At 37.4% G+C, this 17,277-nt stretch overlaps 1 protein-coding gene across 6 annotated transcripts in view; it reads left to right on the top strand.

The window, feature by feature from the left end:
• Positions 1-17,277, top strand: part of FNDC3A (fibronectin type III domain containing 3A) — a 123,328-nt gene that overhangs the window by 29,137 nt on the left and 76,914 nt on the right. For 4 of the 6 annotated variants that reach the window (XM_057425641.1, XM_057425638.1, XM_057425639.1 and 1 more), the window contains one exon: positions 17,129-17,204. The exons of 1 other annotated variant lie outside the window; for it this stretch is intronic. In XM_057425641.1, coding sequence (XP_057281624.1) covers positions 17,129-17,204 — 76 coding nt within the window. Of the gene's footprint in view, positions 1-6,932; positions 7,216-17,128; positions 17,205-17,277 lie in introns of those variants that run through there. One more of the 6 variants, XM_057425642.1, reaches the window with a different exon arrangement.

Below are 17,277 nucleotides of genomic sequence, written 5' to 3'. Positions count from 1 at the left end.
ATTTGCTGCCTGAAAATAAATGTAGAAACAAGAGTGAAGGCTGTGTAGTTCATAGCCTTTCGTACTTGTATTCACTATGAAAATTCATGGAATGAAATATACTCATAAAACTTCACTGAGTAATCCTCCTTTCTCCCTAAAATGTCATTTTTATTTGTATGATATGAATCCTAGATTAATTTTAGTCTCTGATACAGTAGATTCCTCCCAAGATACTTGAGGAAAGAGTTCCCCATTGAATGAATTTCTTCAGAAATGGCCATTTGGGAGAATTGGATAACATCTGAAATCTGATTTAAAGTCTGTTGTTAATATTGTTGTCAATGGGGTGAAATAAGAATGTCTGGAAGATCTGTACTTTTGGGGAGTTTTGGTTTTGGGGGTTGTTTGGATTTTTTTTTTTTTTGTGAGTGTTTTTAGGTGAGAAGGGGCAAGTTGCCTGGAGCTGTAAGCATTGAGGTAGTCCAGTTCCTCTCTGCAGTCTGTTGCAAATGGGCCCAGTCCCCAAACCTGTGTGCTTCTCTGTCAGTTAGGTTTGGAAGGATAAGCAGTGTCCTGGCACCAGGCATGTTCCTTGGTCCCCTTCTCTCTCCTTCTCTCTGCTATTGGACACTCGATGCTGAATAAGCCAAGACCTGAATGCCAAAATCCAAGACCTACAGTCACCCTTATTGCTTACATACATTTCCTCAGAAGCCAGCTGTTTTATTCTCTCTGTAAGTGGTGATAAAAATTTAACTGTTTTGCAAAGTCATATTCTTAACTACAGAAACTCCACTTGTAAAATATATGAGAATTACACACTTTGCAAACAAGTAACCTGGAGCACAGCCACTGCTAGCTGTGTTTTTTTCCCTAGGAAGCATTTCTCCACCTAGAGGGTGGCCACACAGTGGAACAGGCTTCCTGGAGAAGTGGTTGATGCCCCAAGCCTGTCAGTATTTAAAACACATTTGGACAGTATCCTTAATAACATGCTTTAACTTGGTCAGCTGTCAACTGGTCAGGCAGTTGAACTAGATAATCCCTGTAGGTTCCTTCCAACTGAAATAGTCAGTTCCATTCCCTGGTGACTGAGAGTTTTCTCTATATATAACTGGGCAAAGTACATCTAACCCTCTGCATATTACAGAATTAACGCTTTACAGGGCAGCCAGAATGACATTCTCCAGGAAGAGAGAGACTCGGGTTTACACACCATAGCAAAAATGGCCCTGGACTCCCCTTTTTTTTTTACCTTTTCTTTTTGAAGTGGAGGAAAAAATATATGGGAAGAGATTGGGGTTGTAGAGATTTCTCTCACCAAGCCCTGACTAAGGTTTCTCAACATGGTCAAATTGAGGGTGCAGCCTTTAATTTCACTTCCAGCTCAGGTTCCTGTTGTCACAGTGTTTTGATATACAGTGATACCCAGATTTGCGCAAATCTTGGAATGAAAGGCTACTTTAGAAGTAAACTCCTGCCATTCTATTTTTATTTTTTTAATTAAATGCCATTTTGAGTAACTACAGAATAAGTTCTTCCGTTGGCACTCCCTTTCGTGCTCCATTTAAGGTAGAAATGTTAAAGACACATCCATCAGTCTTAAATATTATGGGCTTCTAACTTGCGTATCACCCAAATGGGAATCTGAGCTGTAAGAAGCAATGTTGGGAAATACCAAGTTCTCTTATAGTCCATATGCTTTCTAAACCAATGGCTTATATGTTCCTTAAATCTTCTAAGCTCTTCAGGAACTGAATGTCCAAATTCAGTTTCAGCTTGCTTATTTGTATTTTTTTCTTAATTGTTACAAGTGCATTGCAGAAAAGGGGGTAGTTTTTAAAGGATATTTATTACAAATTTTGATGAGAGTTGTTGTTTACTCGGGTTCTTTCAAAAAGGAAAATGTACCTTTTTCTCCCACCTATCACTTCAGCCCTTGAAACAACTATATAAATTAGAGAATACTGCACTGCCGGAGTGAGCTCAGCTACTACTTGTCTGGCAAAGATCTCCAGGAGTAACCTGCTGGTACTTGCTGGTTGTAGAGGAGAGAAACAAAGTGTCTCTTCTGCTTCCTGGGTCCCCTTTTTGTACTTCAGAAGGAGAAAGGAAGTCAGGACAAGGGCTCAAGGGGCTCTCTCTCAGCCTACAGAAGGGGAATCAACTGTGGCTTTGTAACCTTTCTGGAATAATGTATTCAGCTTTAGGCCAAAGGTTGATCATGACTGCTTTATAATGTTGGATATTGTTTCTTGGTGAATGCATAACTGGTTGCACACACTTAACAGACATGTCCAGATATTACTAACAAAGAAATTCTTTTAAGTAAACTACCATTAACTTGCATCATCATTAGCAAATCTGTTAACTGCCCACCTTGTTTTGTTCATCTTGGCCAACTTTCATAATGTTTGTAAGATTTTTTTTTTGTTGTTCATTACTAGGTGTTCTATGAAAAAAAAAGTTCTCCACAATGGCACAACTGTTCAGCTTGTTTCAAATGTGAGCTAACCGGCAAACTAATTCTTCCCCTCTTCTCAGCATTAAGGTCTTCACAATAGAGAACATGGAAGCGAGCAGTCTTCAGAAGTAGTTTTTTCTGGTTTTTGCATATGGAAACACCAAATAATGCCTGTTTGACATAAGAGTACTTTGTGGCAACTGCTGGTACAGCCTGCAGTCAAAGATGAAGTGCAGCTGAGAAGTGTTTCAGTTTTGATGCTTAATTGAAATAACTGCAAGGGTGTTTTGATTCCACAGGTTGTGTGAAGAAGTCAGCATTATTACAGGAAGATAAGATTATTTTATTTATTTTAAAATACAATATCTAAAAACCTGTTGCAAATCAGATAAAATCTTCCAAGTGCCTGGCATGTGGAGCAATGTCACATGTACTGCTTTAGATGTTTAGATTTTTAATTTTTAACTGCTTTTTTTTTTTTAGAAATTAAGGTTTTGATTCTCTGAACATCTTAAGCAACTGGGGGTTGTAGGATTGGCTATTTTTTTTTTTTTTTTTTTTTTTTAATTTTAACTTTCAATTCAGACAGTCTTTGTTAAATTACTTGGTTTTCCAAAATTAATTCAGCAGTCTTCAAAGTTTCTCGGTACAAATTAAATGTAAGTTACTCCCTGATTCTGTTTTGGACTGTTGCAAATATGCAGATTGATTAGGAAAAGTGCCAGCTAAAGGGAGCAGCCCCAGCACAGTATTACCTGAGAGCTTAACTCTTGCTACCACTTTGCTGTGTTGTACAAGCTCAGGTTTGCTTAACATTGTAAAGCTGAAGTCCTGTGTATTTCAGACAACAAATCATTGTGAAATGAGAATAATCTGATTGAAGTCTTCCAGTTTTTATTTCTAGAGGCTGATGTGTCTAAACATTGGCCAGGACCAGATGCCTCAGAAGGCTCCAGAGTTCAATGACTGCCCCTAATACTGCTTCCTTCTAATACCCTGTAAACAAGGATTGGTTTAAAACATTGAAGCACAAATGTTTGTCTGTTGCATTATCCAGATTCTTTGAAACACTTCTGTTACCCTAATGTTTATGCTTTGACTGATTTAAAGATACAGTGGGATTATTTTAAGTAGTGAATTTTCTGTGCTATCTGCTAACCACAGACTGTGTCAATGCTAATAAAACAGATTGGGTTTGCTGTGAATGAGTCACATAAAACCTTGCTTAGCCAAGCTGTGAGATCTGAGAATGCAAAAGAGAAGACAAAGCAGAAACAAGTAAATCAAAATTGTAAGTATTTCTCCGTAATGAAGAATGAGATACACGCTTACAGAACATGCACTGACTCCCACTGTTGTATGTGGACACTAACAAGTCTTGAACATTCACAGTGACCTTAGATGCAGATTTCAAAGTATATCTTTTACTGGTTCTTCTCAGAAAACTGTTTTTACAAAGCAGGACTCCAAACCATCTTCCCTCCTCAGTGATCAGCTTTCTGCTGATCATCTTTCATATGAAGAGAAGGGGGAGAAACGTGAATACAGTAAGAATTAGAAATAACCTGTTCATAAATAAAATTATTTGCTAGAATAAAAAAAAAAAAAATAAAAATCACCACTTCTCGGATATTTCTAACCTGCCTTTCGGAAAAAAAAAAAGTGAAAGCTTATTGAAATCTGTAGGTCTTGAATATCGGTGCCACTGAACAGTCTAGTCATCTTTCCAACCTCTCTGTTTCCAGTTGCTTCTAGGGATATTCTGTTGTCTTGGTGCTTTCGGTGGTGCTGACACTATCTTGTAGCAGTGGTTAAAGATGAAACGTTTACTGATTTTATTATCTGTCAGCTGCCTTTTAGAAAAAGGATGCAGTCTCCTGTTCTCTGAAAATACACATAGGCCTTAGGAGCATGTCACTGAAAATAAGGCTTCTTTCTCTTGCTTTCTTCAGGACATGCTGCTGCTACATTTGTAAACTGAAATAATTTGCATTGTATTGGGTTTGGTTGGGATTTTTTTTCCTCAAAATCCCAAACATGTAAATTGTTACTGCAATATATTATGTAATAATTAATTCTGTATGGATTTCCTCCCTAGTCCTGAAAAGCAAGATTTGTTAATGGCCTTTGTTACCTGTATCTTTTCTGTTCTTTTTTTTTTGCATATGGAAACCAACTTATGAACCAACTTAGGAACCAGCTTATATGGGGCAGTTAGATCCCTCTAAATTATCAGTCAATATTGGCAGATGCTGGGGTAGAGAGTTGTGTAGTTGTGGGAAACCTGTAAATTGGAATTTGCTCAAATAAATTTGGTGAAAACCTGAAGATTTTAGAACTTCAGTGTTAACAACATTATATATCATGTTACTTGGACAAAGATCAATGTCTGTAGGACACATATAAATAACAAGAATCCCGTTTTCTTCTGTCATTCATACTAAACCCAGAAGCTATTTAAGGAGAAAAAAAAAAAAATCTGATTACTTTTTCTTATAAATACCAAGAAATGTTGTGTGCTTAATCTGCTTTGAATTAGCATGGTACAGTACAGAGCTCAACCTAAAGTTTTCAGAAATCTCTATTGGCTACTAACCAACGTAAATGAGAGGGGAAGAAATCTTTAGGAAGTCTAAAAGAAGATGGAGGTAGAAGAATCTTATGAAAGGTGACTAAGTAAGAATTAGTTGGAAGTAACACTCTTCCCAACCATGAAATTCTTAAATTGTTTAAATTGCCAAAGGCTTAAGACACTTTTAATTTAGCATTTATTACTGATGTTTCAGCTGTTCTGATGTAATAATCTTATGCTGTCTACAAAACCTGTTACATAGATCTTTTGCATTTTTCTATTTAATCTGTTTTCTAAGTGTTGGTGAGTTTGATTGTGGAAAAGAGTTTATAGCCTCATTAGCATCGTTATATGAACAGCAGATCTTGAATACACAATCAGTGGAAAAATGACTTGTGCTGCATTGTAACTGACATCACCTTTGCTGGACCACAGATGTGATTCCATCTGGCAATTCATGTGCTGCTAATGAATAACAACACTCAAGTCTTTCAGTATACTTGATCAGTAGCATATAGGGACATACAAATACTAGTCTTAATAACTGGGAAAGTCTGGCGTAGGTGAGATGACAAACCCAGATCTCAGTAAGTCCATGTCAGAGCCACAGAGGAGTTAGCATTTTGAGACTGTGTCCAATTTTCCGTGTTCTCTGGACCACACTCTGTGGAGCCAACCTAGATATAAAGATTTTCCTTGCAACAAGAAACTGTATGTAGGTAAAAAAAAAATCTGTTTTGAAAAGCAAATGTTTTCAATAATAAAATAATGTTTGATATGAATAACTGAAACTTTGAGCCTAGAAAGCTTTTAGTTGATGAAAAATTTCATGCTGATCAAAGAGTAGGAATGTGACTTGAAGTGAAAGAAATTACTTTTTTATTGTAGGTAGGCTGTAGGTTTGAGTCCTTTTACATAAAAGTGTATGTGTATGTACACTTGCTTATTATTTTTTAAGACATTACTGTCCAAGTAAAGTTTTAGGTTTTTTTTTTTATTCCTCAGGCAACATTTCATCGTAATCTCATGTTGTCACGTTCCAGATACCAACTGGTTACGAAGGAGTTTCATGTACCTTGCCCACCTGTGGGTTAGGACTTAAACCAGAGTGACGCATATGTGGTATTTGAAGTAGTTTTCCACAAGGAGGGAGGGCTGTGTGTTTTGCCCTGCATAGCTGTCTTTCCATCAATGAGGGTATGCCAGTGGGCCCTGCTGTCATTGGGATTAAAGATTGCAGATGTGAGATTGCCAGAAATTAGTACTGGAGGTTTTCAGTTCAGGTCTCAAATGGAGAATATTGGAGGAAAACTAACTCTATCAGCCATCTGAAATGTCTTACCTTTTATTAGATATTAATAGGATATAGTGTTACAGTGTTATTTAGGGCAGACATATTAATTATACAGCAAAAGTGGGTAGCATGCTTCTTTCATGCCTTTTAATAAACTCACAGTATAGAGTAACACAGTATTTAAGTGAGCCCAATAGAATCCAATTGATTATTTCTTTGGTATATTCCGTCTTTTTTTTTTTTTTTTTTTTGATGTGTCTTACAAAGTGCCACCCTCCCTTCCTCCTCCTTTCTGCGTGATTTGCAAGCTGAAGTCATGAGCTGCATCATAGATTCAAGTATAAAGTCAGGAGCTGGTTAATTCCAAGCTAGTGTATCCTATCTGGCAATCAGGAGGCTAAATTAAAATGCGTTATAAAATAGCATATATTTGGAAGCTTTGTTCTCTTAAACCCGAACCGTCTGTTGACTGACGTTAGATGATCCAGAAGCAGATGCTGCAGCAGCTATTTGTTGATTTAGTTGCTATGGTGACATGATACATTCGTGTACAGCAGGAAGCTCACTGTACGTTGGCTAATTTGATAGGAAGGAAGGCTTGAGGTAGGTATTGCTGACTATATTGTTAATTGATCCTACCTTTCACATCCTGCCTCCACACACTTTGTGGATGCACAGCTACAGAGGAAGGCAAAGGGAGATACTCTGGCGTGGCTCTAGGTTAAGATGCCCTGTTAAAAGAAGGGGGGGAGGCAGTGCTTATCACATCACCGAAGATTGCCTCAGTATTGAATGAATGGAAAAGATTGGAGCAGCCGGGGTGGTGACTGTTGAATCTTCCTTCATCCTTTGTCACTGTGGTAGCACCAGTTGAATGAGAGAAATAAAAGGATGCGAGCAACAGTAAGTCAAAGTGCTAAGGCTTTTGAAATGGGTTAGGAGATAAATTGTGTCACTAATTAACATCTTGATTGGAGCTATTAGTGCAGAAAAATGTAATTGTTCTAAATATTTGCCCTAATGACGGAGCATAAATGTGACTCTGCCTGGAAGTTGTATTATATTATAGTCACCCTTTTCCAGAAATACACCCTATTTTAATCTTGTTGCTGACAGACTGTTAAAGATGTACAAAGAGCTTGGCTGTACTACCCACCACCCTCTTAACAGGTTTAATTAAGTGTTTTAAAAATGTTTGGAGTCAGAATGGCCAAGAGCATTAAATACAGCCTTACCTTAAATTCATGAAATGTTCAAAAAATGAATTTATCTTTGTCCTTTGAGCTACAAATCTTCTCATCAGTACTGCTGAACTAATTTGAGTTGCAGTAATTTTAGACAAACCACTGCTGTCTTTTTTTTTTTTATGTTGATAATGCATTTAGTAATATGATTTTGGTAAAGTCTTGCCATTAGTTGTGATTTTTTGGCTGACAGTCATTTGCTACTGACTCAGTACCTGTGACCTTATAATGCTAAATGTATATATTTTCAGATTAATAGGAAACAAAACCGAAAAAAAAAACAAACAACCCCTCTTGTCTCTTTCCTACAATGCAGAAAATATAATTGTTTCTGCTGGCACAGAAGTGGATTGTGATTTGGTTCTCCTTAAATTATGGTTTCAGAGGTCTAGGGAAATGTTTTGGAACACTTCACTCTCTTGTTTTCTAGGAAGTTAGTTTGGAGGGAAAAAACAGTATACCTTACAACCCCCAAAACAGCACACGTTTCCCCCCACCCCAACCCACTCCAGGATGAGAGAACAGAACTCTGCTTTTCAGTCATACTATTTTGCTCCAGTATAGAACAGTCTTTTACTATGTTATTTCATTTAAAAACCTGCTTTAACCACAGTTACCATATACTCTAATTTCTTCATATTCATACTTTATATTCATACTCATAATTTCTTCATATCATAAAATATTTTAGCAATGGATAAAATTTATTGTAGCTTTCTCCCCCACTTTCTCATTGCCTTCTTACTTCCCCCCATTTTTCAGTATCTTAGTATGTATGCCAGACTGTGAACTGACTTTGCTAATAAAGGATTGCTTTTTAATTTCAATTTTTTGCTATGCTGTATTTAGTGGTCGATCTATTAGCATTGTTGTTACATGTATTCAGAGGCTTTTAACTTGGCTGGAAAATTTGTCTGAGATTTCACTCATTCTGGAAAAATATGTAAGTTCAAAGTGTAACTTCTTTGAGAGGAAGATATCAAGTAACCCATTCAGTTCCTCTGCCCTTAAATGTGAAGTGGGGGGTGGCCAGGGAGAGGGAAGGATTCCAAATATCCCTTTACACTGAAATTCAATCCGCTTCTTTGGTTTTCTTTCCTTTGTGGCAGTAGACAGTGCTAGCCTGTGGAGAGAACAGAGTGCCAGTTCTCATATAGGCTTATCCCACAATTTCACACATAACACAAAGTATTTAATGCATTTTTGTTCCTTTAGCCTCAGCCAGGATTAACAAAAATTAACCTTTTTCTTTTCCCCTTCAGGCTGGTAGTCCTTGATACTGAAGCCTGTGAGAGCTAAGATTTTGGGGGGGGGGGGGGGGTTAAGAAAGCTCAATGTCTGTAGACTTTAATGCAAATGCAAAAATATTTCTGTCATATTGCAGTAACTCTAAAATGGTAGTTTCAGTCTTTCAGCTAAGACTGTGCTCATTGGAAATAAAGCCATAGGTATTAGGAAAACTAAGTATTTTGAAACTGTGTTGTATATTCAGTATCTAATAATTTCTTCTACAGGCAGATAAGCTTTTGGGTATGAAAGCATTTATTTGGGCAACACAATTTGTTACCTGCTACAAAAGAATTGAAAATGTGGCTGTGAATACCAAACTTGTAAACAAAATTTTACTGTATCTGAATTGAATGTCTTGATGTTTGTGTGGGCTTAGAAGAGTTAGAAACTATTTCAGTCTGATCCTTTTAGAAATACGAGTATTATTTGACCAGCAGCTGTAAAATGTGTAATACTCAAAATCATCCTTATGTGGTAAGGATAAGCTAGGCTGTCTTCCACAAATCTTACTCAAATCTGTCTTTCAGAAACTTCCCCATAATTTTTTGGAGCAGGATGGAGGAGAAGTTTAGTAACTGTCTTAATTCTGGATTTGTTTTGTTTTGTGCCTGTGTGAAAAATCATCTATTGTACTTCTAGACACAATCATTTGTGGTCTGGGTGGCTTAGGGTTTTGGGTTTTTTAAAATTCAGACTAAATGTAAACTTACAGAACCTAAAAAATAAATTAAAAGTATCTGTTCTGTATATTAGCAATAATAAAATTTGTGTATATAGTTTTTTCTTCAAATAAAATCTCTTTTGCCTTACAGAACCGCTGCATATATGTACTGAATAGAAGTGGCAAAATATTTTTGAGATGCTGTTCTTTTGCTGGCTGTATTGGGCCTGCATGTGTGTTTGGGGAGGGAGCCTTATTCAGACAGGTGTATAATAGTGAGCAAAAGCAGAAAAACATGTCAAACTTGCTGTGACATATTTTTAGTAGGTTTTTAGAGCTCGTTGACTTATTTCAGGTTGTGCTTACTGGCTTTTCTTCTGTCCATAAGGACAAAAATACTTTGGACTTTCAATTGTATTCACAGTTTCTGCTGTGGAAAGGCACTGCTTTAAAATAGTGAAATAACATGCTGGTGGATTAGTCCTAAGCTATTTTGTTTTCCTGCCATGTAAATCTTTCATCTCACCTATGGCTCTTGTCAGGATGAATCCAGTTTTTCAGTTGTTACTTCATGATAATATCCATAGGTTTTATTTTGGTCTTGCTTACTAATCACCTGATGGAGAACAGTCAATTGTACAAGCCTATTTATAGTTTATCACTTGTTTTGTGACGGAGAGCACTGGGAAAATATTTCCCTCCTTGTTGTAATGTAAATACGTGTTTCTGATGATGCCTTTCTTTCTTTTCAGCTGACCGAAATTATTTTAAAACCTAACAATCTGCTAATATATCACTACTTCCAGTAGTTACGGTTGGAAGTGCAAGTAGAGAGAAATGATTGTAGAAGTGTGTCTCTTAGTGACAGAATGAAGAGTTGGTTTTAATTGTTATTTCAGTGAATTTAATGGGATTTGGGGCCTTAATCAGTGTGCAAGCAAACATATGCAAAGCAAGATTAGGTAGCTCTGTGTTTTAAATTTCATTCTGTGCCTCGCTGTGTTCCAGTGAAGAAATACCTTAACCTGCATATTCATCTGGTGCAAGCAAAATGTTAGGCTGCTTATGTGGAAGTAGTCTGTATCCATAAAGACAAGGATTAGTAAAATATATATCAGCTACATTTTGTATCATTGCCATTCTGCTTTTAAAAGACATTGCTGTGACCATATTGGTGAGAGCAAAATACCTCTAAGAGTCTTATTTTGGCTTCTGCAGCCTCTGCTTCTTGCTGATAAGTTACTTCTAGACCTTCCTGGAGATAAGCGTTAGCATTTGGTCTTAAGTTTTTTCCCGTTTTTTGGAGCAGCCTTCTGAGTCAAGGTGGCTGCAGCTCTGCTTTGCACAGATTTCCCTTCTACCTTTTGTTGCTTGTATTATTAGCCTTACAGGGTTTTCTGTGACTGCAGCCATTTTTATGAAATTCATTTCTTGTATTAGAAATAAGCTGAAAATGTGGAAAAAAAGAAACATTCAACTCCTTTCCTGGTTCAGTCTGCAGAAACATCCTAAAGTTTCTCTTGCAGATAGTGAAGAGTTTACTAATAAAAATAAAAAACATTGAGCATTCACCTCTTGGAATATTTGTACTGCCTTTGATTCTTTAAATGCAAAATGAGAATACTTTCTCATCCTACTCACACTGAAGTAGTAAAGCTAAATCATATATGAGATCTTCAGATGAAATTGTTGTTAAATTATCATTATAGCTGTTGATAGTTGTATGTCCAGTCAATGTTGCATGTCTCTGTAGGAGTGATCATACTATTTAAGCTACAATAAAGTGATATTTTAATTTGGAATTCTTCAGGGAGTGAAATATTATAAAATAGTTTTGTATAGAATTGTTGTATTCTAAGAGTGTATTTATTATATAAGGCCAGTTCAAATTGTGATTTAAGGTGAAGGACAGATTTTCAAAGCTAATTAAGAGGTGGTACCTTAAGTAGTCCTTCAAAAAGGCAAAAAGTTGCAATGCTGCTTCAGCCAACTCTTGGGAATTGTGTATGTATTAGTAATTTAAGGGTGCTCAGGAATATTCCTGGAGACTGAGGCTGAGTGTCATGTAACAAGTCAGTTCTAGTAAACTATCTTTTCTTCCAGATAGAGTGTTTGCAAACTGCGTGATAAGACTGGTTTCAGGAATAGTTCACAGTGTTGTTGTACTCAGGACTACAGTAACATGGTTCATCGTTGCAGGTGACTGTTCCAGCACCTGGGAATGCTCCTCAGCACTGCTTACTTTGCTAATACAGATGTGGGTTTAGGTACCACTGATGTGGTCAAAGGGATGAAGCAGTTATCCTCAGAGAGATTAGAAACATTAGGACCCCTCAGTTTGCAGGCACTACGCCAAGGAAGGGGAAATTGCTAAAGTTTAAGAAAACATTGAAGGAGGTGGGTGAAATTTGCTCAGGACTGTTCAGCAAATCCTATAGCACAGAAATTAAGGAACATTTAACTAATTGGAGATGGTTTTAAAATGGCTGAGAAGTGAACTTTAGACTTACTGCTGCAGGCAATTCGAAGCATAAATGAACTCAAAGAGTACAGGTAAACTCGGGGACAGTAACAGAGATGGACTTAAAGATGTGGCCTGGCTCACCTGCTCTCCTTAAATAGCATCTCAATTGATATGTTAGAGACAGAATACTGGGCTAGATGGACTGCTGATCCAGACAACGAGGACATTTCTTGTATTCTTATTTGGCAGTTTAGAAAGCAATTTCAGAAAAAACGTACTGAGCTTTCTAGCATATGGTATGATTCAGTTTTGTTAGGAAGCTGGTCTTTGCCAATCTGGGCTATGTTATCTTGAACTGACAGTTGATGGGCAGCAAAGTAAATGTTTTGAAATCAGGAAAAAAGTCAAGTATTCCATGCTAAGGTGGGGATTTAATGAACACTGTTCCTGTTTGCAAAGCCTTTCTATGTTTTTAGGGTGGATTTTGCTTTCAGTATTGTGCAAAGAAGAAACCTCTAAAATCCATACCTATTTAATTAAACTACTACAAAGCTTAGCAGTTTTTCATTTGATCTGGATTTATCTTCCAAAATATCCTTTGTAGAGTAAATTAAGTACCATTGAAAAGCATGACATTCCACTGTTAAAACAGACAAGTCTTTGGCAACTGATGTTTCAGGTACTTCAAACTTTAGTCATTGGGCTGGTAATTTTGTTTTATTTAAGCAAGAACTGTTTTTAGCATAAGTATGTAGCTGCACTCTTGTCAGCTTGTATGCTAATCTCTGGAAAGAGATTCTGTACTGTTTTTCATCAGGAACTACATTGAGGTCATGTACATCATCATTAAATAACCGTTTAAAGGAAACTATTTAAAGTCCCAGTGGAAATGACACAAAACTAGTTGCTGACCTAATACTCCCATTTCTTAATAGCAATGCCTTAATATGTTTTGAACTTGAGGCAGTATGTTGAGTCAGAGTTGTGTTAGCACTGAGAAATTACATTTTTAAATATGACTGGATTCTATTATAATTTGTTATGCTTTAAAAGTGCTTGTGGTATTCTAGAGCTTGTATCAAGGCCTCAATATCTGAAGTTCACATTATTTTTGTGAAGCCTGTGAGGTCCTTTATTAGAGTTGATTCAGAAAAGAGATTTAGAAAGAGAAATGGCATTTGAAAAGTGGCTGTGTTAAAGGTGCCTCCCACAGAGATTGACACATCACAAATGAGGGTTTTTTCAGATTATCATAGTTATCTTAGAGGAGCAGGCAACAGAAATCTGGATATAATAATGCGTGTTAGCATTTGGATAGCAGAGCTTTAGATGCCTTTAGTAAAGCAACAGGATTTGTCACCAAAAGATTGAAGCATGGGAAGAGAGGCCAAACTATCAGATTTTTCCAAAACTCTTTGTTTAGTTTGAGCCAACGTGAATGTTTTGACCAGAAGAGGAAGGAGGTCAAGGTCTAGAATATTCACTGTGAAAGACAAGGGCCTTGGTTTTCATAAGTATTGATGTCATGGTTCATGAAGAGCTTGTGGGTCAATGAGATGTGCAAGCCTGCACCAATCCACCCACAGTGAGATTAAGGAGCTATAAATACTGAGCAATCTGTAGATTTTATTTGCCTAACACATAATGCTGTGAAAGATCCATGTTAACTTTCCCTTTAGAGAAATTTTCTTGCATCTTGGATTATTTGCAGCAGACTTCTATTAGATAGTAGGGAATCTCTGTGGGTGATTAGCAACATCTCTTCTGAACAGAAAGATATCAGTCTCTCTCTGTGCACAGCTTTACCTTTTTTTTTTTACCTTTCTTATTTCAAATTGAATCTATTGAGGTGGTAAGTCCCAGAAATGTCCTCCTCAAATCAGTGATTACTCTATGGGGTTCAGCAGTGGTAAGGCTGGTCCAGCAACAGTGCTGGTCGCATTGACACATATTACCCCAACACAAAGACTTTTGAAGACAGCAGTTCTTGAAACTTCTGACCCTTGATTCAGACTCTCTTCTGGCACACATGGCAACAAATACAGCCTGTCTTTGAGCAGTTGTAAAATACAAATGGGAATGCACAATGTCAAAGCAAGGCTGAAAGTGGAGCTGGTGAAGTAAGAGTCAGACATCAAGCAGACTGATTGTCCATTGACAAAAAGGCTCTATTTCCTGCTCCTGGGAACTGAGTGTCTAATTAAACTGCATTAAATCTCCACCCACCCTTTTGAGCAGAATTTGAATGTCCTCAGAGATGTGAAAATCTGATGACATCCGAAGTATTTCAGAACAGTGCTGGGCTCCATCAGAAGACCTGTTGTCTCGTGCACAGTCACTGCTGAGAAGTGTTCCCTTTCACTGTGTTACCTCATAGCTGGCATGCTGAGCCTTTACTTTCTCAGACTAGCTGTGAAGAACAGAGTTAAGATCTGGGCCTCCCAGCATAAGGAGTGTGTGGACCTGTTGGAGCATGTCCAGAGGAGGGCCATGAAGATGCTCAGGGGGCTGGAGCATCTCCCATATGAAGATGGGTTGAGAGCTGGGCTTGTTCAGTCTGGAGAAGGCTCTGGGGAGACCTTAGGGCAGCTTCCAGTGGCTAAAGGGGGCCTGCAAGACACCTGTAGAGGAACTTTTGACCAGGGGGAATGGCTTTAAATTTAAAGAGGGTAGACTTAGATTGGATATTAGGAAAAAATTCTTCCCTGTGCAGCTCGTGAGGTGCCAGCACAGGTTGCCCAGAGAAGCTGTGGCTGCCCCATCCCTGGCAGTGTTCAAGGCCCGGTTGGATGGAGCTTTGTGCAGCCTGGTCTAGTGGAAGGTGTCCCTGCCCATGGCAGGGGGGTTGGAACTGGATGATCTTTAAGGTCCCTTCCAACCCAAACCATTCTATGATTCTCACGTGGGAAAAACTGCTATAAAAGAAAATCAGGAAGCAGAGAGCTCATTTGCTGCAGTAGGGCTAGTACATGTATTCCCTTGCTGAAATCCACTCTGCTAGCTGGAGCCTCCAGTTTGGTTGTCCTGCAGCAGAAGTCTGGAGGAAGAAAACCAGCAGGTTGTCAAGGCAACATTATTACTCAGGTTACCAACCTCTGGCTCTTGGAGAGATAAAAATGGGAACAATGCAGGAATACCAGTCATCTTCCATTCCCTGTTACTTTAGAAGAAGGAATAAAGGGAATTATACCAGCCATTACCCTAAAACTTGAGGGGTTTGCAGCTTTTCTGTTTCTCATAGCTCATATGGTAGAGACCAAGAATATTGAACTGAAAATTGTACAGATTGACATGTCAGTTGCAGCCAGAATGGTTCATGCTAGAAGTTAGGGCATAGTAAATCAGCTTGGTAAATGCTAAAGACTTGGGTAAATGTGGCTTTCCAACCTACACATAAGAAATGGAAAGATGTTCTTGTGTATTCCTGTGAAGCTTTTAGATACTTTTATTCCGGTCTAAATTTCAAGCTAAAACTTTCAATTGTAGCAGAGAGGGGAAAGAAAATCAATGAGATATGTCTTCAAAAAGTTATGCCTGCCTGGGGAGTCTGAAAAAGAAATTGTAAGAATTTACCCACTCATATTTCTCTCCTTCATCATGTTTTGAAGCTGCTAGCCAGTTGTTACATTGCTGCCTTCCAACACTTCACAATAAACTCTGGCAATACACTGTTTTCTGAAGATTTGTAAGTTTTTTTTAAAGTTCATGTCTAAAATCCTATTACATTTAGATTATAATATGGATGCTCACTCTTAACTGAATTTTGAATTCAAATGCAAGTTAGAAGATCTGAAAAATCTGTTACCATGTAAATAGTGATAGTTAATTCTTTTTTCTCAAAGAGCCTAAAGCTTCCAGAGACATCTTTCTCCTGTAATAGCACTGTACCACATGAAACAAAGTAGTATTTTTAAAGTGCATGCTCAAAACTGAGCTAAATCAGTATTGAATCATATGGCCCAAGTTAGGAAATGTGAATATCCATCATATACCATTGGCACTGCAGCTATTTTAGGGTAGTACTTGCCATCTTTTCATTACTTTATAAAGTTGCTCTACCAGAGTGGGAGGAATTCGTATGATTTCTGCCTTTTCCTCACCCTTTCCTTTCTCTCTGGTGTTCCTAAAATGAGTAACAAGTTTCCTGGGTTTTTTTTTTGTACACAAGATCAATTTTACTTTCTTTTAACAGAGTAAATTTTTGGCCATAATGTTGAGGAGTTCTGTATATAAAGTCTTGTCTCTGATTCACATTGGGAGGAAGAAATGCACTCTATTTAGACACATGCAAGAAAGAGTGAAGAAGAAGGTGTCCAGAAAGGAAATTGTGAAATGCACCTGCTCTTCTGTTGTTTTTCCCTTTGTTCATCATTTTAGCTGGGTTCTTTATGTTTACAAACTTTTCTGTCAGAGAAAGGGAGGTTTCAAGTGGGAATACAGAAGGCAAAAATGGTTAACAGGCTTCTGCTTTGGTCATGTCAGACTTCTGCTGTTTACTTTGGCTGGTAAAGTGCGCTTTGCTATCAATTTTGCATTGCTTGGGTTTACAGAATTAGGATAAACAGCTTTCCACAAATAAAACTGTACATATGCTTCATGCTGTGCATCTGGTGCACTTACTTAGTCATGACTTAAATAATGTTTTATCTTTGCATGTACAAACATGCTTGGATCATAACTATAAGGAAGTGACATAATATTTCCCTCACGTTGAAAACTGTCAAATGCTTCTGATGAAAATTCTATCACTGGGAATTCTAGGCTTCCTTTGGAAACTTCATGTAATTGTTTGATTAATGTCAAAGTTAATGTAATTTGTTCAGATAATTTAAGCTGTACAAATCGATTTTTAATTATACTAAGCGGTTGACAAAATAAGATTTGTACAGGTACTGATTTACTCGGTTGTTATTCTCTCCTTGGTTCTTTGAAAAATGCTTGTTTAAAAATATCTGTGCTTGTTCTTGCTCTTATCTCTTTTTCTCTGTGGGATGAAGGCAGCAAGCTGTTTGAAGTGAAAAATAATGTATTTACTAACCAGGGGAAACAAAAAAAGTTTTTTTCTTTCCCAGTAAAACTTTTATTTTTTTTTCTTTTTGTCCTTACCAGACTTTTATGTTCCTGTGTAATGGTTGTAAACACTCTTTTATTTTTAAGGTTATTCTTGTGCAAGTTAATCCAGGGGAAGCATTTACAATAAGAAGAGAAGATGGACAGTTTCAGTGCATTACAGGTAAAGCTGATACATTTCTTCTAATATTTCCCGAGTCTGCATCAGGATTAATAACAGGCAATTTGTGTCGTTG

The sequence above is a fragment of the Pezoporus wallicus genome, unplaced genomic scaffold (genome assembly GCF_028554395.1).
Source record: "Pezoporus wallicus isolate ANWC-B61680 ecotype Strahan unplaced genomic scaffold, APGP_CSIRO_Pwel_v1 contig_787, whole genome shotgun sequence".
NCBI classification, from domain to species: Eukaryota; Metazoa; Chordata; class Aves; order Psittaciformes; family Psittacidae; genus Pezoporus; species Pezoporus wallicus.
Note: the sequence above shows the minus strand (reverse complement) of the source record. Positions and strands in the feature narration are given on the sequence as shown.